The sequence below is a fragment of the Thunnus thynnus genome, chromosome 18, assembly GCF_963924715.1.
Source record: "Thunnus thynnus chromosome 18, fThuThy2.1, whole genome shotgun sequence".
NCBI classification, from domain to species: domain Eukaryota; kingdom Metazoa; phylum Chordata; class Actinopteri; order Scombriformes; family Scombridae; genus Thunnus; species Thunnus thynnus.
This window is the reverse complement of record NC_089534.1, coordinates 23,584,528-23,611,564: the sequence shown is the minus strand read 5'-3', so window position 1 is coordinate 23,611,564 and position 27,037 is coordinate 23,584,528. Positions and strand designations below refer to the sequence as shown.

At 37.8% G+C, this 27,037-nt stretch overlaps 1 protein-coding gene across 2 annotated transcripts in view; it reads right to left on the bottom strand.

Annotated features, from left to right (window-relative positions):
• Positions 1 to 27,037, bottom strand: part of esr2a (estrogen receptor 2a) — a 56,558-nt gene that overhangs the window by 2,847 nt on the left and 26,674 nt on the right. Inside the window, exons 1-8 of one of the 2 annotated variants that reach the window (XM_067572097.1) lie at positions 20,736 to 20,925; positions 12,262 to 13,166; positions 11,777 to 11,943; positions 8,889 to 9,005; positions 7,697 to 8,002; positions 4,698 to 4,836; positions 2,378 to 2,511; positions 158 to 341 (exon numbers count right to left, since the gene is read on the bottom strand). In XM_067572097.1, coding sequence (XP_067428198.1) covers positions 158 to 341; positions 2,378 to 2,511; positions 4,698 to 4,836; positions 7,697 to 8,002; positions 8,889 to 9,005; positions 11,777 to 11,943; positions 12,262 to 12,671 — 1,457 coding nt within the window. In that variant the 5' untranslated portion in view covers positions 12,672 to 13,166; positions 20,736 to 20,925. Of the gene's footprint in view, positions 1 to 157; positions 342 to 2,377; positions 2,512 to 4,697; positions 4,837 to 7,696; positions 8,003 to 8,888; positions 9,006 to 11,776; positions 11,944 to 12,261; positions 13,167 to 20,735; positions 20,926 to 27,037 lie in introns of those variants that run through there. The other variant, XM_067572098.1, reaches the window with a different exon arrangement.

Sequence of the window (27,037 nt, the reverse complement as noted above, 5' to 3'; positions counted from 1 at the left end):
TAACAGATGAGGCTGGTTTCTGTGGCACAGCAGTGAGCATAATGAGGTCAGTCATGTGTCCCATATGAGCATAATTGTATATTAATGGGGCTACAAAATCAGTATATTTCCAACATATTCATGTTCCAAGTGAACATTTAAACATATTTTCTCTTACCTGGCATGGCGGATGTGTGACAGCAGCATGAGCAGGTGGGCGAGCCGGGTGTACTGTTGGCGGAAAGTGAGGCCAGTTTTGGCGATGGCCAACACCAGAGCGTCCGTTACAGCGTCCAGAAGACGCAGTAACTTGGAGCGACTCTGCAGCTCCTCGCTGCCCTCTGAAAAGCTGAGGCACATGCCTGGTAAAACACACACAGAGACAAACACATTCTGTCACACAAAGAGGCAATCTGCTCTGTGTCCTACTGTTATGTTTCCTGCATTTTCACTTTTTTTTACTTTTACTTAACTTTTGACATTGCGAGATATGCATTTGCTATTTTCCACCTTGCACTGGGTTGGTTTTTAAAGGAATAAATATATTGATATCACAAGTTTCTCCAACTTAACAGGATGGCACCAAATTTAAACCACATTTTAGTTTCTGTATTGCTGATGAGGGTATCTAGCCTTTGACTGTGACATGACAGGCTGTGAATAAAGAAAGACTTCCAACATTACTGCAGAGAATTGTAACTATTCCTTGAAACATTCATGTTAAACGGTAATTTAACATTGTGTCTACAAGCAGTGACAAAATATCAAAAGGAGGTGCAGATGTTCTTGGAAAATCTTGATGAAAGTCTGCAAAATGCAATTACTGGATTCATTTTACAGTGAAGTGAGTTTCCAGTTAGAACAGCATCACAGTTACTGAACACTCAGAGGAAAGGCTGTTATTGAGTTTTGATGCCAACAAAGAATCAGAAATGTCACTACCTCTCAATTTTGTGTGGACAAACAAAAGAACATTTCAGTTTAACAGACTAAACACTCTGCCTGAACTTGCCTCTTCTGTCTGTTGTTATAAAAGAGTTATATCCCTCTCTATGTGAACCTTTGGCTAAATTTGTGTGAAACTAAAGGACTACTAGAAATGGGCAGGTTGATGAGTACAGTTGAAACTTAAAATTTCATTTATTTTGAATATCAATACTAGCAAAAATAGGATCGATATAAAAAAAGATCTGTCTCACGTAAGAACACATTCTGGCCTCATCAACACTTATGAGCATTTTTGTCTTCATGCAGAAGCTCTTTGCCTCAGTGCTGCTAGCAAAGCACACAATAAATATTAATTTATCCCTAAAAAGTGACTTCATATGTAAGAGAACAGTAAACAGAAATTCTTGAAGACCCTCTCCAGACATGTTTTAAGACATGTTATAAAAATATGCTGCATAGAATAATACCGTCTGATTTAGTTTTTCCACAAAAAAGGTACATTTAACTAATTAAAAATTCTTAAAATTACATCTACTCCTCTTCTCTCATTAACAAAATTCAGAATCTATGAATATTTGTAGTTTTCAGCAGTTTAACAGTTGGACACAAGATATATAGAATAATGCACTGAACTCGAGCATACGTCTCCCCTACATGAAAGTACATAAGCTGCTTTTATTAAAATGTTTCAGTATTAATATTGATCAAATTTTGTGGTGTCTTATTCAGTCAATGGCTACTAGATGTTCCAAATAAGACTACAGTCAGTGGGAAACCTTGAAGACCTTGAATCGTTCTTTAAAAATACAAAATTACATTATTTTTCTTCAAGAGGTTATTTAGGTCTGAGTGGCCAATTTTTCATGAATGTGTCTAATTTTTACATTCTGGGTGTGAAAATTTAAACAGCTTCAACCTTTCAAATCCATTTTTGCATCCTGCTTCTACACAAAACAGACAAAAGCTGAGGAGGAAGAGATGGTGTGAAAACCATGGCCCTTGTTTTTAATTGCCTCCACCAGCACAGTCAAAGAAAACAGAAACATTAGTGAGACATTAATAACTACCCGGTGAAACTGCTCGCCAGAGAGGCTCCGACCCTGTTTGTCTTAAACAGGTACAGCCTGTTACTCAGAGCATTCAGCAGAACCAATGAGAGCACGGCCTCAAACTATACACAGTGTTCCCATTAGGGGTTTTCACCGGTAAGTTATTTAGCTGGTCCCCTTGCCAACCCTGTGCAGACTCACATGGAGATAGGATTACATGCTGAGACACCAATCAAACACCGGAGCATCACACACATACATACACTCTCTCACCAACACACACACACACATAGAGGACACAGGATGAACACACAGAGCAAATAAAAGTGTATGAGCATGTGTGTGTGTGTGTTTGGGTGGGTGGGTGTGTATGTGTGGGGGGTGGGTGGGTGTACACTCACTGGAGTTAAGGAGGATCATGGCCTTGAGGCAGACGTACTCCTCCCTCTGCAGCTTGAGCTCTCTCACCCTGGACGTGGCAGCTAACAGCATATCAAAGATCTCCAAGAAGCCCTGAACAGTGCACCCCTCTTCTCTACCATACAAAGACACAAACACTACCAGTTATTTATACCTCCTGCTTATTTAATAGCCCAACTGAGCAGAAGTCATGACTCTAACTCTGCATGGTGAGTTATCTTACTGGCAGGTTTGATTGGAAAAAAAAAAGCTCGTAAATTCAAAGCATTCTCTTTCCGAAGCGAACAATGCGCTGCAACAGAGAGATTTCACAGCCGGAGATAAGTGTGATTTTACATAATGTTCAGGAATTCGCTCTAGTCATGTCCTCGCTGGGATGTCCTGGCCTCAGTACAGACAGGACTCCTTGTTTCAATGTTTGAAGCAGCTGATTCAGCCCCTATCTTTTGTTGTAACCATGTAAGTGGAGATTTGGGCAGTTATATTCAGTTTGGTGCGGAGGAGATACCTTCGTCTCTCTTTTTCTCTGTGATTAAAATACTGCAGGTGAAGGCCTCTACATTCTAAAGGAGAAACTGTACAAAAAAACCCAAAAGAAGACTAATGAATACTGTTCAAGTGTTATTTTTCTGAAGGTTAGTTGAAGATATTTTATATTCAACAAGAAATTTATACTTAGAGTACTAAGGCAATAAATAATGGACAGGATTAACTGAAGAACTGAGGAACTGAAGCTACATCTTTGTTATTTAATACCAGCGTCGTCCAAATCAGGTTATGCGGGCCTTGCACAGTGCAGCACATGGGATAGATTGTTTTATACATTGGAGCTGGAGTTATTTTAAGAGTCTGGGATCCTAAAAAGATTGTACACAGTTAGACTTTCAATTCAAATCTAATAACAATAATACTACATTTTATTTATATAGCGCCTTTAAAAAAGGCACTCAAAGACACTTTACATAAATAAATGAATTGGCAAAAAGTTACAACAAGTGGAAAGACAGACTCATAACAGACTAAGAGCTGAGTGTTTGTTGAAAGCAGCTTTATAGAGGTGAGTTTTGAAAGCTTTTTTAAAAGTGGGGAGGGCCGCCCTATGTTTAGTGTCTGGTCCTCTGGGGGAGGGAAAGGAGGTTAGAATCGGCTGAACGGAGGTTCCATGCAGGGATGTAATAATGGAGGAGGTCCTGTTGTGGAGGGCTTTGTGTAAGTTATGAGGATTTTGAATCGGATGCGTTGTGGGAGGGGGAGACAGTGAAGGTCATGTAGAATTGATGCAATGCGGTCACAAGAGCGAGACAGAGTGAGGGGGAGTTTTGGACATGTTGGAGTTTATTGAGAGGCTTTTGAGGGTGTGCCGAAAAGAGGATCTAAAAGAAAAGCTTCATTTTTGTTCGCACTAGAAGAAAATGTCAACCTCAATAATGCCGAGCCCCCATGTGAGGGTCCAGACTTTTGTGTTATAACAAGAAACTTTTCTCATTATAACACAAGAGAGATGAGAACTCCAGCAACACTTGTAGTATGAAGAACCACTTTATTAGTTGACCGTCGCGTTTCAGCTTGTGGCCTTCATCAGGGTCATCATGACACAATCCTATTCAGGTTATTGTGAGATCGCTTTCACATTATAACAAGATAGTTTATGTTATAATGATATACTTTTCTCATTATTACTAGATACTAAATTATTCCTTTTTAACAAGAAATGTTTCTTGTTACAGTATAACAACACACCACTTTATCTTGTATATCACAAAAATTATTTCACAAAATCAACGCATCAAAACTAGTGTATTTTCACTTTTTTCTGGCCGATGTAGGCCACAATATCGTCTCTTTATGCACTGAGTGAATCTTTTTCTTATTTAAACAACATATGGAAGTTGCTTGTTATAAATCTTTTCATGTTATAATGAGAAAAGTTTGTTTTAATGAGATAAATAATGAGAAAGTTTTGCAATACAAGAAGATAAAGTGATATGATTGTAGTTTGTAGTGTGTGATAGCAAAGCAAGCATCACACCATTAGTGTGAGAGGTGGTCCATGGTTGGTAAAAGTGACTTGTGTTTTTAGATCTCTGAACACAACATTCACAAAAAAATGCTGTGTATGATAGGACTGCTGGAAAAAAAAGTTTTATTCTACTTGAACCACAAAAGCATCATTTTGTATATGAAATGGTTTTTCTTCTATAAATGTAAGTAACATTCAAGATTGACAAGCAAAATAATACTTGCAAACTGTTCCTTTAATTATGCAGGTGATACAGAGGTGTGAGAGTTGGGTGGTGGTACCTGCTCAGACTGAGGTCAGGGGAGAAGATGAGTTTCCCCGGATGGTCCACTGATCTCCACATCAGTCCGATCATCAGCACCTCCAGCCAGCAGCACTCCAGCAGGTGCACCTGGTCCATGAGACTGAGCTCTATAAACCCTGAGGAAATCAGACACATACTGTAATGATGAGCTGCCTGTAATACTGAGCAGAGACAACAACAACCTGAAAGGAGCAAGGTAATAAGTTCAGTTCAGTCCTTAATAAAATCCCAAAGGGCAATTAGGCTGCAGCAGAAGATCACAATGCAGAACAAGTAGTAAACAGCAGCAGCAGCAGCAGCAGCAGCAGCATAGAGACACGCTCATACAAGGAGAAAAATAAAGATCATTAAACAATACTAAAACCCCTAAAAATCTCTATAGAGGTTCCTTAGAAATGTGTATTTTGGTACTGGATTAATGTGGCTTCCATTTGAGACTGAGATAAGCAAGGCTACATGTTGTGGAAAAAACACAGCACTGGCTTAATGGATGACTACAAAACAAGTCCAGGAAAGTGCTGTCAGCGGCTGAACATTACTGCACAGTATGTCTATATTTTACTCAAACAGCAGGTTGTGATCAGTGGCTGCCAGGCAGCTTATTCTGACAGTGAGGATATGAAGTCACAGATTATTTGAACAAGTGCTGACTGGACTTGCAGGATGTTTAATAACTTAATAATCAATTAATCATTCCTCAAATACTTTATCATGCAAAATGCTATAAAATGTGTTGCTTCCAGCTTCTCAAAATGTGACAAGTTGCTGCTTTTAAAATGATTGGTCTGACAAAACAATCAATATGTAGACGTAACTTGTGATGGGCACACTTTTCAGACTAAACTACTCATTTAAAAAAAATAATTGATGATGAACATGACAATCATTAGTTGCAGACCTAATTCTAACCCACTTATAATGTTGTTTGTTGTTCAGAAGCAGGTTACAACAGGTTAAGAACAGAATTATCTGTCTGTGTACTGTAGATATAGTAGTGTGTATTAGGAGACTTCTATTTGAAGAACACAGATAAGCACTTTTGGTGTTATATGTCCCACTTTTCTTTCTTTACATTTCCTGAAGTGCTGTTAGTATATTTTATGGGAGTCATTTATTCTACTGTAGAATACATACATTTTCCTACAAAGTTAACAACTGTTTTATTTTGCACTTCACTGAGCTTCACTTCCTCTTTTATACGTTTCTTCATATTCTTTTGGTGTTTTTAATAAACTTGTTTAAAGTAAGTCAACGTCACAAGTGTAACCGTAGTGATATGTCTACAGAGTTTTATTCATTTCATGCATAAATCTGATAATTAGAGGTGAAGTTTTTTGAGGTATGTGAGTGGCAGTGTAGCTTGCAATACTAGTGTCCTGTTGAAAACATGTTGACTGGTGCAGGACATTTTTTGACTTTGCTCTTGATGTTACACAGGCACAGGGGGCATTTGTACTGGAGAGATCCTGTGCATGTTTTGTTTGTGTTAGACCTACTACACAGACGCTGTCACTGACAAGTATAGTCTGACTTGTAATCTGATGTTAACCTGGCTACGAGTGACAAACATGTAACTTTAGGGTTAGGTAAAAGTGTCTGTGTCATAACGTCTGTCTAAAGCAGAAGAGGGTGGGCTTCAGTTTTTCAGGCCACAACTTTAATTGGTGTAAATGTAGGCAGGAGTCACTCTGCCACATTTGTTCAAAGCTTTCATGTTGTGCAGAGAAGCAGTCTGAATCAATCAGCATGTCTCATAAACACAGACATGCTCTAATAATAGTTACGTAACAGATAATTGTCCACTTCCAATTCCTACACTTCTACTCAGTTGTGCAGTATTGAGGCTCATATGCTAAATAAAGCATATGAGCAGCTGTCTGGTCAATATAAACCATTAACTCAAGTGCTTAGATGATTGAGCTGCTCTGCAGGAATGTGCAAAACATTATTATATAAAAGCAATTTTATCTTGATGCATGAAATATGTTTTTTTTTGTTTTCTTTTCCACCATTAAGCTTTTCTCTGTGACTTGAATGTAATCATCAAAGCAAAAAAACTCAAAAGGAATAGTTGAACACTTTGAGAAATACCCTTATATGCTTTCTTGCCCAGAGTTAGACTTGAAGATACATACTACTCTCTATGTCCACAGTTAATACACCTATCAGCACCTCTAATGTTTAGTAATTTACACATTGTTTATTTAATGCCTGTGCAAACAAATGTAAAAATGACAAGTTGTGGTTTTACAGGAAGTAACGTGCTGTAACTATTTCATCAGATCCACTGATCTCTGTGCCCTGCCGTTCCCTGTAAAACCACAATTAGTTGTTTCTAGATTTCTGTTTGCATACGAGTTAAATAAACAACATACAACATGTTAATTAACGAGGATTAGAGGTGTTGGTAGGCGTATTTCTTAACTTTTTTAACTTTAACTTCAGCTCTAGCTCCATGTTTAGCATACAAATGTGAGTTGTATCAATCAACATGACCAGACGCCAGTCTCAGTAGTAAGCAAATTTGCTTTTATCCCTAAATGTCAAATTATTCCTTTAAAATCATTATTTTAAAGGCACAAAGTAATCATGTGAGAGTTGAGAATTGAGGAGAAACCAATAAAAAGATTGGTGTTCAAAAACAATCAATTACTGGAGGACTTAATGAGAGAAGGAGACACAACAGTTAACTATACTCACTACTCAACACATTGTTGCTGTATGAAAGATGTGAAACTCAAACCACTGAATGAATTGACAGCGTAAGAACGAGAACAGCGGATGTCTAGACTTTGTAAGGCACAAAGGTTGAAAATCATGTTATGTAAATATCACAACTTGTTAAAAAGTTGTCTGAAGCCCTGTGACGCATGAAGCATAAAAAAGGTGTCACTGAAATGAAGTCTTACACCATAAATACAAATAATTTTCTTTCAAGCATTAAAAGGATCAATGAAAACCACAACACACACACACCAGGAATCTTCTTGGCCCAGCTGATCATGTGAACCAGCTCCTTATCAGCCAGGTTGGTGAGAGACATCATGACGTCAGCTTCGGTCAGTGGCCTCTTCATGTCACTCATGAGGTAGATCTCTGGTGGCTCCGCCTCCATTATTCGCTCAATCAGCTGCTCTGGGGTCAATGCAACAGGTTGGGGCTCAATTAACAACCCTGCTGCTGGTCTGGTTGACGCCTTTGGTCCGTTTGCTCTGCCCTGTGAGGACAAGCGGGTCACTTGCCTCATCTGTTGGTTCCTGTTTCCACGCTCTTTACGCATACCTGAAACAAAGAAAACCAGACGTGAACTGAAAAAACATACATTTGCCTCTAAATTTTTTGTGAAATATGGCTGTTGTTTTGTTATCAATGTTTTAACTTCTTTTCACACATGATCACAGGCAAATACTACACACTTTAAATTAATTATCATACTAAAATACAATTTGAAAAATAAAACAAATGCAGTATGTGTCACCTATAATCCCCTACAGCTAACAGCAGTTTCCGCCACTTCAAACAGCTGTTGAACAGATGTTTTAGAGAATAACAACCACGCATAGCTGTTAAAATTGGATCAAATGGGATCATATTACTCTGGGTATAAAAAGTAGGAAAAATACCAGAGAAACTACAGTAGTGACCAAAACCTGATTTATGCGAGTTTTTTATTAAAAACAATCTCTACATGACCAAAATCATATTCAGATTCACAGTTTCTTCCAAAATGTGTGTCTTCTCAGGATGGAATCGTATTTAGCATTTAGAAAAGTGCAGGAAAATGAAAACCTAGAGCAATTATTAGTTTCTTTAAATAATACATGAATTATTCTAAGTGCTCCATGAGGCAAGGTTACCCAACTGCATATACAGTAGTCAGTGGGACAGGAACCTCTGCCATACATTAGACATTTAATCGAAATATTGCAAAAGATGTATACATATTTTGATTAAATAGACTATAATGCGCAAGAAATTTAAAAATCATGATGGGAAATACTATGTTTGGCTGTAGTATAAAAGAAAACAAACCATACTGACTAAAAAATTTTTAAAATCATGTCAGTAAAGGAGATATGTTGTCTGGTTACAGTTGGGAGCAGAAGGAAAAGCAAAAGCATCAGATGGGAAGAGAAGATTATAAATAGGACAATAAAACAACACTAACCACACTTGGTCATGCCAACTTCGTAGCACTTGCGAAGGCGGCACGCCTGGCAGCTCTTACGACGGTTCTTGTCTATAGTGCACTGATTTGTTGCTGGGCAGATGTAGTCATTGTGTCCTGAAATAAAGAAGAAAAGAATTGAATAATGAAAGAAAAGAAGAAGAATTAGTGGGAAACTGATAGAGAAAATGGAAGAAAACTTTGTAATACACAAATGAAGAAAGGCTGAGGATCCAACAGATTTGTAATATTTTTCCAACTTTTCCAACATATCCATTTACTCGTCACAACATGACACAAATCATAACAATCAATGTCACAGCTCGACAAAACACACTAAGCCCAACGCGCAAATACCACATTGGCTCCCTGAAAGATGGGATTTGAAGGAAGGGGACACATATGTGACCAGTATTAATAAGTTAAACTGTAGCTGCAACTTCTTAAATTGAAACATTTAAATCTTGTTAGCGTTACCATTGCCCTTCTCGGTGATCCGTAAACTATAGGCAGTTCACAAATAGTTAGGACCCCTTCGAAACTCAAAACATATTAAGACTATCATTAAGAAATCTGAAATACCGACATGCACCGGACCAAACCAAAAGCTCTAGAACCACCTTTATGTTGATACAGATGATTTTTACTTGTAGTGTAGAAATGAAGGCATCTAGTCAGCAAAAATACCACTAACAATTGAAGTATGTAAGGTCCATTATAGTCGACCTACTGTCCGCCTTGCTCTGTGTAAATGGCTAATTTCAGCGTTCCAGAAATTGGGTCATATTTTTTGTTCAGGACCCATAATCTTGCTATGTCTGTGGTGTCCAGTTCTTCTCCACAAACATCTTGGCTAGTTTAGGGTCTCTGAAACTCCATCTCAGTCCATCTTTCATTTTAATCCTCAACTCTGCCGGGTAGAACAATCCTTATTGTATCCCTTCCCAGCGTCTAAGCATCCCTCATACTTCAATGAACACAGTCTGCTGCCAGCTGACTTTCTGGGTGAAGTCAGGTTGGATGTGGATCTTGTCTTCATCAGGAGAGACAATGTCTTTCTTCTGTATAGCCTTTTTCATCAGTAGTTCTCATTCTTGGAAGTAGTGGCATGTCACCACAAATGCTCCACAAAGGCTGGCTGGTTGTCTCTTGGCCTCTCCCTCAGAGTACAGTGTGCCTAGACTAATACTAGTCTAATACCAGTCCCAGCAACTCTTTCAGTAACGGCGCCACGTATGCTGGAATATTTTTTCCATCCTCCCGTCTCTTCTTCACACCCATTTTGTGCAGATTATATCGTCGAGACCTCACTTCCAAATCCTTGTTCTTCTATTACAAATGAGCAACATCTCATTTCAGCTGGGTTTACCTCTTGTTGCAGGGTGGTAGTGACATTGGTATGACTGCTTTCTGCCTCTTCCAAAGAGGCCACACAAACCTCCAAAGTGGTAACCTTGGTGCCTAATTGCTCCACTGCATTTTTGAATCCCTCCTTCAGCTGTTCTCCTTCTTTTTCTGATTTCAATGGCATGGGTTTCTGCTTTCTCGTCAATTTTCAAAGGAAGCTCTGTTTTCAATCCTCTTATTTCGCGGAGAATAGCCCCTTCACCAGTCTCTGCTAGCTTGTTTCAGTAGTGTCCAAGCTACATGTTGTTGCGCTAGCATCATGTGTTTTGCTACATGTGTCAGGCATATTAGGATTATTGTGTTGTAGTCTCATTCCCAAAATTATTTCAGATATCCTCACTCAGACGGAAATTGTGACTAAATGGCTGTAGAGCGGTTACATGTAAAAAAATGTTCTGGTGAAACGCCTGGCCTTTCACAAGTCTTCACATGGCGCTGCCTCAACCAGAAGTCCAACAGATGTGTAGATTATGAGACATGTTCCTCCTGAAACTAGAGCTTACCGCTGGCTTACTGCAAAATAAGCACCTGCTAAAGGGCACTGATGACAAGCTCATATTTTTTTTTCTTTTGGGACCATTTCAATTCCTCCCCACCTCTTACTGTGCTGAAAATGCTAGTAACACTGTCTGTGAAGGTTTACACATCTGACGAAACTACAGTTCAAACGACTGGCATTCAGCTACAGTAAATGTCACACAAAAGAAATAATAATAATAAAAAAAAATTCAAACACATGTTAAAATGTCACCAGAAAAGTGTTTCAGACTATCCTAGTTTGAGAATCTATGTTAGCAGTTTTGTTAGGCTGCACTTTGAGCTAAATGCTAACATGCTAACAATGACAATGCTACAATGGTGATATTTACGAGATATGTTTACCATATTCACCATCTTAGTTTAGCATGTTAGCATGCTAACATATGTTAATTAGCACTAACCACAAAGTACAGCTGAGGCTAATGGCAATGTCATGGTTTTGCAGGCATAAACCAATGTATTGGAGAAGTTGAAATTCTGATCTAACTATGGCGATAGACAAAAAGTTCAGGGATCTCTAAAGTCATTACATTTCATTCTGAGGGGAACATCAGTGTTTATACCAAATTTCATGGTAATCCATTCAATAGCTTTTTACACATTTCACTGAAAACCAAACATGTCAGCTTCATGGTGTCGCTACAGGAAAAGTCAGGGGAGCACCAACATCAGTAGGATTCATCCTCTGGGAATCATGAATGTCTTTACAAAATTTCCAGGCAACCCATGCAGTAGTTGAGATATTTCAGTCTGAACCAAAGATATGGGCTGACTGACAGACCAACATTGCCATCTCAAAACTCAAAAAGACACTGACATTTATTGGGAAAAAGCACTACGGCCTTAAAATAAGTTTAATCAACACCTCTGGGGGTTGACAAAAAACCAACGTGAAGAGCTTCATCATACTGTAAAGTACAGATTGTGTTTCTGTGTCTCACCTTGAATGCTCCTCTTGAAGAAGGCCTTACAACCCTCACATGACCAGACGCCATAATGGTAGCCCGAAGCGTAGTCGTGACACACAGCACAGAAGTGGAGGTCTGCCTTCCCACCTGACGACACCACGCCCTCCTCGCTCTCCTGGGAACGCCTCCTCACACTCTTGCTATCAGATAAGGAAAGTCAGTAAGTGTAAGTGTAATGTGTGTGGCATTATTATTATTAAATTATTACCACATCAGTATGATTACAGAATATTTTGGCCTACTTGCAGCCTTTGTTAAGAAGGTACACAACTAGAGAGACAGCAAAAGACTGATTATGAAGTCATTACAAGACAAAAGCAATTCTTCATGATTAATATCATATCATTAATATCAGATTTCAAATTTTTAAAAATGCTATGGTGCCGACTGACTTGTGAGTTTACGTAATGAACTGTTAAAACAGTATATCAGGGCCAGGAATGGATGCACTGTCCCACCTGGTTGTTAAGAAACTGTCCCGTGGTGACAGCTCCATCCACGGACTCTGGATTGGCTGACCATGCTGAGGGCGAGCCGGGGAGTGGTGCAGGGGTATGGGTGGGCCCACGTGGCCAGGGCCGGACCAGAATAATGAAGGTCTTAGTGACTGATGCACGGAGGGGCAGTCTGAAATGCCCGGACCAGCATAGCTGAAGATAGCTGGACTGTAGAAAGGTATGGTGGTAAAGTCGTGGCCGAGTTCAGTGTAAGGGGAGGGGATGCAGATGGGCTGGCTGGTTTCAAGGGACAGGCCGGGAGAGGAGGAGCTGAGGATGGGGGAGAGGACACGACTGCCAACCCGACTAGAGTCCACCTCCTGGAGCTGCAAGAGGGGCTGATCCATCTCTGGAGAGGAGGCAGCAGCCATCACAACTACAGACGGTCTCACTATCACTAGATTTACTACATCACTGACAGAGAATAAAGGAGATATATGTTTTCCCTTTGTATCAAGTTCACTATTTTAATGTCATTATCTGCAAGCACTGGATTTTGATTTTATTATTATTTTTTTTTTAAACTGGCCTAGAATATAATAAACACCAGCAGATGTACCTACACAGGCCAGGATAGTTTAACGTTACTCATGAGCTCACATGGTAAATTCTCAGACTGATGGATGCCTCCCTCTGTTTTGACCCTGCTCACTATGAAATGCCAGTGTTGGCACGTATCACATAGCATGATGAGAAGAAGGGGTCGATTTTGTGAAAAAACCCAGAGGGCAGTGATCACAAGACAGCAGTCTGTCTACGGCAGAGAAGAGAAGATGTTCAGTGCACAGTCTCGGCCCAGCCATGAGTCTCACATCTTTAGTTGGCAGCACATGGACCCAGTCAGAGATGTGTGGTTGACCTTTTCCCTGGAACATAAAGAAATGCATGAATTTAAGGGAAAAAAACTGAAGGAAAATATTTATTTGTAAGGGACTGTGTGCAGAATTAAACATAAATGTTGCAATTAATTGTTGCTGATGTGACGTGTAATTTCAATTCAGATTTTTGTGCCTTTGATACTTTCATCAAATGTGTTCTGCTATCTCTATGAGACTGTCCTTTTCTCTGTCCAAATGCAACATCTCAGGTAATGTCTTTGCCAATAATTTAGACGGAACTTCAAACTTTAACAAAAATGACTCTGATTGGCCAAATGAGGGTGCTGTAGATGAATGTCAAAAGTTTGATTCTGTCATGAAATTACCACAGTGATGTCAGTGAGTCACTAAAAGTAATTTAATTTTTTAAAAATCTGATTTTGAACTATATATTAGTAAATACTATTTTCTTTATTATTTACAGTTAAAAATTAACACAAAAATATTTGTTCATGCACTGTAAGAATTTTTATTATTCACTCAATTCTTCCATCATTTTCTATATTGTTCTTTATAATTCTTTTGCTCAGGTCTTCTCCATACAACACATCAGGAAACTCACATTCATGACCATCAGTGATCCTCAGCTAAAAGCTAAAATAAGTTTCTGGCACACTAGTTTTTACAAATACAGTTGACTATTTTGTTGGGGTCACTGTAATCAAAGGTCAAAAACCTTTAGAAACTTTCAGGTCTAATAGTGTACACTTTCCCTGTTATATTTTGCATAATGATTATTTTCCATGTAATTTAATGATATGGATTCAAACTGATTAAGGTAATAATTCAGGTATGTGAACTAGAGAAGCTGAATGTGAAAATCCAGGCTTGAGTTTGACTAAATTATTATCACTGCAAGGTGGAATTTCACATGCATTATCTAAAAACAATGACATGAGGAAATAGGATTGCTAATGTACTATAAACAGAGACAGCAGGTAGATCAATAAATACAACACACACACACACACACAGACCAACCCAGTACAGTCCAAAGACATGTTAGTTTACTTTTACAACATCTGATATAGCAAATCTGGCAGAGTTAATGATTCCTGGGTGGCAGGAGTCTGTCTTCAGTTAGAGTTGGTACACATTCTCCGTCCCTTTCTGGCATAAAGCTCACTTCTGGAAGTCATTACTTTAGCCAAAGAAAAAACTGATTAATCTTAATTAACCTTGCCAAATTGCTGAGAATCTTGGTTTGGCTGGCCAACAAAACTCAGTAATCCGTAGCAGCAGTTTAAGTCTTGTGCTATAAGCGTAAAATGAGCACTGCTGAGAACAGTGAGTGATTAAACTCACAAAGCTGTAAATAGTACAGGTGAAAATTCATTATTTTGGATATTGCACAAGGTGCCAAGGGAATGTTTTCTTTTTAATGGTATCAAATTAAAGATGAGTGGAGAAATCACTCTCACAGCTATGAAACTCTGGGAAATAGAACCATCTAAGCATGCTGAAAATTACTTTTACTCACCATTTAACATCACCAATCATCCTGCTATTTTATTGTTGCCTGCAGCTCCTGCAGAAGTTACTTCATGTGAGCATTATGAAAATCTCTGGTACATTTTTTAATGACTCTTGTTTTTTTTTAACATCGAACTAAAGCCTACAGTTAGGACTGGATCTCAGACATGACCTGTTTAAAGAAGGAATTTAATGAACCAAGCAGAGCTGCAAAGTCTTGTTGACAGACAGTTAATTAATTGTTTGAGTAATTTTTTTTTTAAAGCAAAAGGACAATTCAATTTTTCATATCATTGTAAACTGAATATATTTGGGATTTAGATTCTTGAAAATTGTGATGGATATTTTTCAGCATTTCCTGACATTTTATAGATGAAAATGATTATTCGCTTAATTGAGAAGATAAACGGTAGATTAATCGATAATAAAAAAAAATTCAGATTATTTGCAGTCCTAGAACAAAACTGACTACTGTCTTGGCTTCATGGGCAAGATAAAGAGATACAGAGACATTATGGGCAGGTAATGCTTAATTATCTGATGAACTCCCTCTGCGGGCATTCTTTTTTCTTCAGATTGTTTTGGCTTTTTTGCCTACACACCTGATATCATGTTAAGATGTGCATACACCATATTGAGGCATTGATTTACATCTGAGTGGCAACAAAAACTGATTGAAATGGTTTCCTAATATGTTGTCCACCCCAATATTAGTAACCTATTTCAACATAATGCACTCCAGTACATCATCACCACCCACAACAACCTCAATAACAAACATGAAGTAGAATTAATAGAGAGAAAATGCTTCATAAAAGCAGAATTTATGGCCGAGCTGTTGTATTGGATTGCATTAGATTGCACAGGTGCTCCTAATAAAGTGTTTGGTGGGTGTATATTAGGCAGCAAGGTAAATGGAAGAACATCAGGTGTGATGCAACAGTTGACTGCACTAACATGTCTCCCAGTAAAGAGGATGATACTCTTTGGACCCAACTGTTTCAACAAGGAGAATGTTAAGATTATTAAGAGACTTTAAGATTATATGGATTAGTATCAATGGAACAAGCAACCACAGCTCCTAAACTGAATAGTCATCACAGGTAATCTCTGAATACATTACATACAGTCATTTAGATGCTCACTTTTGTAGTCCGTATTGAATTTATCTGTAAGAATCTACATCTACATTGTCTGCAGTTTGATACAATGAAATACAAATTTGAACAAGATACGTCTTTGTATGTGAGCCTGTTGATGGTTTTTGGTATAAAAGGGTACTACTCTACAGTCTCTGCTCCTGGGATGGTGGGCGTATTGGGAACCTTAACTATCATGGCGGGATCTGTTGGGTTGCTACTGCTAAATAGTCCTCCACCTCCTCCCTCCCCTGCCCTTTGTTGATTGTCGAGAGCTTTAAATAATCTGATAACATATAAGCCAATGTTAATTAACATAAATACATAATGTGCCATAAATAAACATTATGATCAGGATCCATACATAAACCATGAAATCTTTCCTGTGCTAATTGTTTTTAAGGATTTCATGAAGATAAAAGACACTTAATAGGTTTTAAGATGCTATATTTGCTGTTTTGCATTTTGTGTCTTGTGTAATAATAAGGGTATAATTTCACATTAAGGTTTAAAACTATTCTAAATTAGCCTACTGCTATTACAGATGATTAGAACTTCAGTGATGGTACGGATACCGTAGCCTTCACACGCACATACACACATAACATTTGCTTTAACAAACGATCCATTTCTGGCTGATAATACCGAGTGTGTGCTGGCAGTGGGAGGATGGATGTACCTCTGTCATCTCTGTTTATCAATTCTTACCTGACATCTAGACTGATGGAATACCAGGAAATCAAGGAGTTTGGGGTATTCTCTGAAGTTTAATTACACTGCTTGCCAGCTCATCTGTTTCTGCTTGAATCATGGAGAATGATTGATGATAAAAAAAAAAAAGAATACGCTGGCTCACTGAAACTTGAGATGCAACTAATGCAGCCCCACTCTCAACATTACACAATCACAAGTGCAATAAATTGAACAGAAGTTAGAGTTTAATCCCACTTAAAGTGCTGCTGTAAGTACAAGAAATATTGCGCTGTCTTGTTCAATAAGGGATTTATTTTCACCAAATTTCCAATGACATTGTGTTAAAAGCCAATGAACTGACTTCTAAAACAGATGAGTCACTCTAAGAGAATAGAAAAAAAATTGTGGTTTGCTTTTGTAATTTCCATTTGGAGGTAAAAGCAGATGTGGAAGAGTTTTTGTTCCCTTTGAAGCTTTGACCTTGCCTTCAACGCTGACTCCTTGCTGTCATACTGTCCAGCAGCAGGCTGATCATTGTGGGAGAAAACCTCCCAGCTCCTCCACAATGCTGCTCATCCTGCTGCCACTAACGCCAGCCCACACAGACAGATAAGCTAAGAAATATAAACCTAAATTCTTTTTTAGAAATTTATTTTTAAAGTGTAAGGTTAAACGGTGTTTTAAATGCCCTGCTCAAGAGCTCTACAATAGTTAGAAAATATTACTCAAGGACCTCAACAACCAGCTCCATGGCTCACTCTAAGTGTTACTTCCTTACAAAAGGCAGAGAGCAGTAACTACAGTGAAGTGAAAAAAGCCACTTCACTAAGCCAAACTGTGAAACAGATATTTCATTTCATATCACACTAATGAACTCATTTAATAAATGTATCTTTAATTAAATATAATTATATATAATTATATATAATTATATATATATATATATATATATATATAGCTTAACCACATCAAATCATGTACATTTCACTCAAGTCAGAGGCTGCAGAGATGTCAGTTATTGCTACTCTGCTAAGCTAGGTTAGCTGCCTTTTAGTAGGACTAGTTTATGTGGTGTTAACTTTTATTGTCCAGTATGATTATATTTAGTTACTTTACCTGGTATAACAAACTCATTTACTGAGATATTGGAGCATCAAAATAGATTTTTCAATTTCAGGAATTAGGAAAAAGTGGGTATGTTAGCTTCAGCTAAAGCTATCTCAACAGCTAAATTTTACATGCTTTCCCCCCAAAAAACTAATTTTTATGGCATTATATTTTTTGTTTGGTACAGTAAAACATATGTCAAAAAGTCAGATTCTGGTCTCAATTCTGACTAAGTTTTGACCAAATATGTAATTACAGTTTATTAATTTAGTGCTCTGGAATGCCCAATAGTGCTGTATGAAATGGCGCCACCTTCATCTCTTCTGATTACCTGGTAGACTGACTTATGAAAACCTACAAGCTACAATGCTAATGTTGCTAGCAGTAGATCGCTACGTTTCAGAGACTCAGTGTCTTTGTATCAAATCACTACATCTGCACACTGATATTTTACCAAGTGATATCTTTTTGGTTTGGTCTCCATATGAGGCCAGTTTGTTGTACAATTCTGGAAATTCAGAAATGCAAGTAACTCATTTTTTGTCCATCCTTCAGTTCACGCTGTGGTCAACAGTGATTAGCCTATCTGCACCCACTGAGGTCAGCACAACTAGGGTGAAAGTTCAACAAATTTGAACTTTCACTGCAGTACTGCTCTGCTCAGTGCACCATAGACATCCACACAGACCTGTCACAACACACACATAATGAGGAGGCAAACGCAAAAGCTATTTTTCCACAATAATCTGCATACATTTTTAGGTAGATTAGACACCTGGGGAGCTGCACTATTCATACAGTTTTCAAGCATCTTATACACACATGCATACACACACACACACAAACACACACTGTATACACAACATCCCCCCAAAAAAGAAAAAAAGAAAACTGTACACAAAGGTCAAAGCCAAATAAAGCAAAATTCTGAAGTGACAGTACTGTTCCTGGCCATTGGCCAGAAGTGCATGCCTTTTACACAAAAGCTCAAGGCCAAAGTCGTTTTCCCATCCTAAAACCAAACTGCCCCCTTAATACCAGGCGGAAATGGATATGAGACATCTCTGCAGAAAGAAGCCGTACCTTACTATATACAGTAAGGGAGTGTGAGTGGGAATGTGAGTTCTGGTTTGTGCCAGACAATGTGAAAAATCTCACTGAAATGTTTGCCCTGCTGAGGAAAAAACCTCAAGCTTATGCAGAAAGATTTGTGCATTCAACTTATGGTTTAGTCATAACAATTACAAGACAAATTAAACTCTGTATTTGGCAAAAAAAAAACCCCAAAAAAACAACATTTGAAGCTGCTACTAGCTGCACAACAACAAAAATTCCAGTTTATTAGGTACCCCTATTCATATGAAAGCAATGAAATACATCAGCCCTCATATACTGTTATCTAATACAAAACAACCAAACTACAGTCTACAAAATGTCCACAGAGTTGAGGCAACACCTCTCTGGGTGTCTAAACAAAACTTGAACATTAAAATCTCATTCTATAATTCAGCCTATATTGTTGAGATTATTTGGTTTAGTTGGTAAATTTACTAGGAAAGTAGCTGCCTTGAACTAGGACTGGTGATGTTTGATTGTTTGAGAGCAAGAGTACAGAACAAAAGTTTTAAATAGAGAAACAATGTTAGTTAACTGAAAAACTTTATCCATCATTTTATTTTTAAAATCTACCAGGAATGTGGGCAGATAAGATGTATTTTAAGTAGGATACATGTTTTTAATCTTGCAAATTCCTGCCGTGATGAAATCTTTAATTTCATGAATAAATACATTCTGAGAGGACAGGGCACCACTTCTGCAGCTCATTACTAATGAAAGAACAAATCTCCCTAAATCAATGCAACAAGAACTTTCTTTCATTTCCTAATATTAAGCACAAAAACACTGATACACAGTACTACTATTCAATACACATTTAAAACATCCATGTAGAAAACAACTTCTAAAGAAATGACAAAATGCTTCTACAAGGCCTCTGCAACTAATGATCATTTTAATTATCAATTTATCTTCTGATTATTTTCCTCAATTAATCACCCAGCTTTCTGAAACCAAAGCCAACACTTTCAATTTGCTTTTGACTGACCAACATTCCAAAACCTAAAAAGGAACACAGATTAAACATATGAGAAAGAAAAGCTGCAAATCTTCACATTTGAGAATCTAAAACAAGAGAATGAAAAATGACTAATTCAATCATCAAAATTGTTGCTGATAAACTTTCTGTCAACTGACTGATCGATTAATCGACTAATCATTGCAGCTCTACTCAAAATAAGAATACATTATTTTAAAACACGTCTATCATATTCATTTACACATAGCCAAAATAAGTCTGCATGAATGCAATGCCAGCTCTATCAGCTGTTCTGGATGAATTACACATAAATAAACTGAATCGACGTGTTGATCAGGCAGACGTGGTAATAATCCATCACATACTCAGTTCAAACAGGGGAAAAAAAGGAAATTCTTCCTGTGAGCTTGTCTGTATCATAGCAGCAGGCTGATAGGAGCCACTTGTTTACACAGTGATAAGTGCTTTTTGAAGTGGGTTTGTGTTCACATCAGTCTTGTTTAAATTTAAAACTCTCATTCTAAAACCACATTAGAAACCCACAATAACACTCAGAATACAGCTTACTGTCCCAGTGATCCAAAATATACATATGGATATATAAGATTTTTATTGCAGACAATCAGATTACACAAGTATAGTGTAGATGTTTAAGGAGAAATGTATGATTAGACTAAGCATGAATTATCTGTTATATATGTTCCTCATGCAAATATCCTTTTTATCATTAAGAAGCTGTTCAAATCTAGAAATTATTATTTAAAAAGCATCAAAAAAGAGCCTCCTATAATACATAAGCTCTCCATTAAACGCCTCACAGCCTCTAGGTAATGATTTCTTGCTTCTATCACCTGTTAACCAACCTGAAAAAGATGCGTCTACTTCTTTTGACGCAGTTACAGATCTTCAACTTGTTGTTTGAGCTTTAAATATCTGCCCTGTAGTTATAAATCAGTGGGACATTTGGGACTTCTGCCCAGCGCTGTTGTCGCACGTACGTCGCCTGTTGTAACGCAAATTATGAATTTATAAACGTGGAATTATTCTCACCTGCTCTTCCAGATGCGGCAGCTGCAGAGAAAGTTTGGACTGTTCAGTCTGGCGTGTGTGTAGAGTCCCGCTGCGATGTCATGTGCTGCTGAAGTGAGAATAAAGTGGTGACGGAGCTGCGGACAGGCTGACTGCTCACAGTGCGTTGATTTAACACACTGCTGTCGCTCTTAGCCCGGAGGCGAACTACCAGCTGGCGTTTTTCAGGAAATGGTGTTAAGTAAGACAAAATAAGATGCACGAGATCCGGTGAGTGCCTTCAAAATAAAAGTTAAATGTGTCTCTTTTCCTCTTTGAACTCGTCATCGTGAAATATGAAGAACATGAGCAAACAGAAAAACACACCAAATCAATACAGAAACGTTTAAAAACAGAAATATATATATATATATCGAGCAGATTTCAGATAAACTGGTTGTGTGAGAGCATTGTGATGCAAGCTGACCACAAATTTCTGCTTTTGTGCAACAAAGGTGGACAATAAAGTTGTTTTGATTTGATAAACTACACATAATAGTCTCAATACTATGGCCGCAGTTTGCTGTTTGATGTCTTGTACTGATGTTTCAGCAGACAACCCTTCACCAAAGCAAGGGCAAAGTTATATTAAAAGCCTTTATGCCTGTCTGAAGACTGTCTGAAGAACATTTTCTGTTCTGTAACCTGTCTTTTCATCTTAAAGAGCACTTAAAGTTTCCAGAGCTTACTGCATGTAAAACTGAGTAGCACTATGTGTAAGCCTCCTCAGTTTTCTTTGCAGGAGATATTGTTGTTTGATATTGTTAGTGGCTATGGCTTAAAGATCCCCTCCAGACATGTAAGAATACTCTGCTTGGAACAATCGGATGTGGTTATTCCACAAAAAAAAGTATAGTTACCATTTTTAAATCCCTAAAATTACATCTACTCCTTCTCCACTTCTTAAAAATTCCACGATAGATGAATACGCAAATCTATTTAATCCCAAAAGTTTAACTGCTGGACACAAGATGTCTCCAACTTCACTATAAAATCCATTCGCAGTGTTATCGCACTGGAGGCTTCAAGTTTCCACATCTCTCTTTCAATCGTGGTCCAAGTTAAATATTGGACCACAATTGGCTTCCAATCTAGTTGTGATGTGACAAATCATGCTCGTAGGCCTGCCACTTAAAGTCAGATTTTCAATGAACAAGCTTTCCACTTTCAGCAGATGAATGTGAAAACAGCCTTCAAGTGTCAAACTCTGCACATACAACATTCTACACAGTGAAGGGAAAAACATTAAATTGTAGGAAAAAGAAGAAAAACATATTTTTGAGTGGAGGACTAACCATGAACCACAACGTCCTCAGTTTGCATCCAGCCTGGGGACTTTTTGTTGCATGTGATTTTCATCTCTCTCTGCCTTCAATTGCTGTCATCTCTCTACTGCTGAGTTTCCCCAAAAGATCCATAAGTTTGTCTACTCTAACATGTAGTTTAATGTCCACAAACGCCTTCCTTTCAAGCTTGGACGTGACATCCATTGAGAATCAGCATGTAAAAGTCAGGAGCAACACACTGTAGAAAATATAGCAACAAGCAGCAATTTGTGGGTTCAAACCTTTTCTCAGTCGACAGACGGAAGCAGATCGATCAGCCAAAATTAAAGCCACAAGCAGCAACGAGCAGGTTTCAGGTTTCACAAAGCCGAGCAAAGTCACTTCTGCTAGTTTAACTCTGATTAAAGAAGGAGCGAGACCAGTCAAACACTCGTTTCATCATCACAATGTATGCAAGGAAAAAATTATCTAAATTCAATAAATGTAATTTATTTGTAATACCTTTTAGGGATTCAAAATAATTTACAAAATCCATCATAAACAAAGTTTATTAGGGGGGTTTGGAGCATTTCCCCTTTGATGTATGAATATGGTATTTGCCTATAATTATAAATTAACCAAATCAGATAGAAGATTGATAAAAGAATCACAAAAGGCAGTCTTCAACTTGATGTGACCTTCAGAAGAATTTGAAAACATGCCACATCCATTAATTACCACATGGTTGGCAAGTTTGAATTGGACACCCTGAGATTTGAACCCTGGACCTCTGTAGATGATTTATTGACTGAGTCTCTGAGGAGACATGGTTTCTGCAAACCTTCTTACAACATGAGACAATGACTATAGGTTGCAGAGAGGCAAACTTTTGTCAAAATTCAGTGGATGTGCTGAAAAAGCTCTGTAGGACATACAGCTGATTCTTTTGTGTGTGTGTGTGTGTTTGTTTGTTTTTCTGGGTTTTTTGTATTTTGTTTGTTTGTTTCTTTGTTTTTTTTAAGTTTAGAATGTGATTGTCTAGGATTTTAGGTTTGTTGTAATAAGCAATGCCCACTTAATCAATTGTCACCAAATGTTATGCATCGACTGATGTGCTCAGTGAACACTCAACATGTAAAGTTTCATGTTGACTCATAAAAAATTAATGAGTTATGGCCAATTTCTTGCTAAACCCCACCCTTTGCAAAGTTTTTTGATCGGTGACGGCCATGTTTTTGGACCAATATTGCTCATTTAAAGAGGAATTGTCTATCTGAGTCCCCTAAGGCAGTATGCCAAATTTGTTGACAATTTCTCAAAAGTTGTAGGAGGAGCAGTGAAAAAACCGGTTTCGGACAAAACTCAAAATGATGGAAAATCTATCTTGATGCAAATGGGAGTGGCTTATATGGATAAATTCTTCTGGTCTAACAGAATCCAGGAAAAAAGAATTTTGTTTGAAAGACTTACGGTTCAAAAGTCTTAGTCCAAAACGTAAAGTTCATCGTTACAGCGCCACCATCTGGCTGACATGGGTGATTATTGGTGCCTGAGTAGCGGAGGGCCATAGGAACCCACTTACCAAATTTGGTTGGTTTTGGACTCATGATTGCTGAGCCTCAGACACTTTTAGGGGAGAAAACAATAATAATAATTGGAACAAAAACAATAGGTTTTACCCCTTCAGGATTTGAATCCAATTATTAGGTCAAGAGAGGCAAACTTTATGCTGTCATTATGAAAGAAACAGCTTTAACTCTGTTTGTCTTATTTTGTGAACTTGATGCTGATCAGGGAAAACCCAGAATCAAACCACACCTTCCTGTTTGGTGTCTTATCATCTCAATCTAAACCTAATCGAGGCCATTCAGCCAACTTTACCACTCACAATACAGGCACACAGGCAGGTATTTTTATTTTTAGACTAATGTTTTGCACTCTGCCGCACATTTTGGAAGCTCTCGGTAACAAAGTAGATACTGTCACTCAGACAGTGACAACTGAAAGAAAGAAAAAAAAATCCTCTCTGAGTGAACGTCAGTCAGCGGAGAAGAGTTTTAAGAGTTCATTTAAGTATCATTTCTTATCTGATCTCCTTCAACTTTTCAACCGTTCTCTTTGGTCTCCTATATCTCCATTGTAAATAATCCAACAAAAAAATACTTGAATGACTAAATTATCAGTAGTTTCAATTCAATAAATATTGAAATAAATGTCAACCCTTCAAAACCCCATGTCATCACTTCATACATGTAAAATGCCTCCACTGTGCAACGTCCACAAAAACCAGGACTTCCAATCATGTGCATGTATATACGTAAACTGTACATATGAGTTTCATACTGTTTGTACAAGTATTTCAGTGTGTAAATAGTAAATTCTCATCTTCATCACAAGGCTGAAATATTCAAAGTCAGTGCAACAGTAAATTTAATATCAAAGATGAACATGGCATCAGACTGTTTTAGATGATATTCACAGAGTATCAGCAACATGGAGGCAACAATCTATCATCAGATTTTATTATACAAGACAGCAGAGCGTCAGAATATTGGAAACTGAAGAAAACAGCAAGTGAAAGGAATCTTCTCTCAGACACTGTAGAGAGTCATCAGCCTAGACTATTCATTACATTCAAGACAATTATGTGCTTACCCTTTTATTGTACACAGTTTCCTAGAGACCTGAACTTGTTGCACGTGAAAAGCCCAAATACATCCTTCCTCAAATTACACAAGGTGAGATGCATCTTGTGCCAAATAAAATGGACTCGACGTGCATTGTGATTTACTGAGGCTCTTGCTGGTGGAGGAACTAGTATCTCTTCTGACTGCAGACAGAAATCCTTGATCTTTGATTTTGAGTGGCTGTTGTCTACTTTTTTGGAGTTATGCACAAAAATGAGACAACTTTATTAATAAATAATTGTTCGTGGGTTGAGTTGTCTTACAATGAATTGTTATTTTAATTATTCTAAATTGGGTGTTAAATGACTTTTTATCCTGTTTTTATGCACAAGTGACAGCATTAATGGATTATCCATCAGGACATTTTGGGCCATTTAATCAGAGGCCTGCATTATGTGTCTGCACTCACTGAGCAGCAGAGCGGAAGTCTGACCTCTACTTTCCTCCGAGCTCATTAGCACAGAGTTCAGAGAGGAAACTGCTTATAATTCTGCAGCCAAGGCTGCAAACAAGCTGCACAGAGGTGCAGAAAACAAACAATGTTTTGAAACCTATGAATCAGTGTCAGTTTATTCAGTTAACACCACTTCATAATCAGGGTTCTACTGGAGGGTAAATCCACTTGAAGGATAGTTTCACAATTATTCAAGTCTGTCCTAAAACAACAGTCAGGAGCCCAAATGAACATTGGCACATGTTTTTCTTGCTGTAATCAAACCTCCTGTTCATACTGAACATTAGAAGATCTCTCCATGATGTACTTTCCTTCTTCTGAGCAAAAATGTTTATCTGAAGCTAATATGAAGCTTCAGCCGTCCAAATTAGTCAAATTAAGTCCATATCTTTCAAAGTTAGTCTTGTTAGTGCCAAATTCCTTCTTTTTGTTACAATCTTTCCATCTCAACTGAGCAGGAAAACACTGTCCGTCGAGACACAGAAGGAATTTTTTACTAAAAAGACTGTAGAAGTGGAAGATATCCACTTTATTTGACTGACAGCTGAAGCCTGATATTATCTTCAGATAAACTTACACTGTCAGTTATTCTCTTCAGTATGAACAGGAGGAATGAAGCAAGAAAAACCTGTTTCAAGATTCAGTTGGACACCTGACTTGTTTTAAGACAGACTTGGATAATTGTCAACCTGTCCTTTAAAGTCAGCTCCTCCACTGGCAGCATCATTGCAAATAATATCAAAACACATTGAAGTAATACATTATGATTGTACTAGTTTAAAGACTCCAGTTAAGTGTAATTTTTTGTTTCTCCTTTCTTTCCAAGTGTACATGAAGATTGAATGAATGACCACAAGTATACCTTTTCAGAAATCTTAGTGGTTGTTTGTCATATCATGTTCATCAACTGGTCACCATTATTGTAGACAAAATTTAATTAGCTTTGATGGAGATTTGCAAATTGGTGTGTATCATTGTGCAAAACTAGCAGGTATGAAACAAATTTACACATATAAGTGCAATTAATTATATATAGCATATTATATAAAATATCCAAAAATAATGACAAATGCCCGAGAGCTAAAAGTAACATCTTCAAACAAAACTTCATCCAACAAAAAGACCAAAAACCCCAAAACATTCACTATATAAACCAGAGAAAAGCAGCAAATCCTCACATTTAAGAATTACAGTAAGACGGAAACAGATCATCTTTGCTGCTTTTGCTTGATGAATGATCTAAACAATTAGCATGTTTACAGCTTGTATTTAATACTGATGTTCATTAATGTGCTCTGTCCCTATCAAATAAATAAATAGATAATTTGTCTCTCCGCCCCACTGAGATAAACAAAAACTGCCGCTGCGCTAAGTGCACCATCGCTCTTCTTCATCATCATGTCGATTTGGTTTTGCTGATTAGCCATTCTGCTAATTGTAGGGCCTCTATTGTTGATGCACCAGCTCCCTGCAAACTTTGACGCTACAATGACGTCAATCTCTGGTTCATCAGTCTTGCAGATCAATGCAAGAAAAGTAATAACTGTTGCAATAAAAGAAGTAATATAGAACATAATGTACCATTTGTTAACTCTAGTAACTGGAATACTTTCTCCAGATTCAATCCCCTCTACACAGCTGCTCTCCCAGGAGTCAGAAGGACAGAGTATGTCTGTGTATGTGTGTCTAAAAGTGCATTTTCATTAAAAAAAAAAAAAAAAATCTTTTCCCAGACATGGACCACCACCACCACACCTGCCGAGATAATCATTCAAAATTGCGATGCGCTCATTTCTCACCTCTCAAAATCCAATTTACAGTGATTACATTTTGTGGCTGCAGTCTATCAGTGCTTCAGAAGCTCATTTGACATCACCA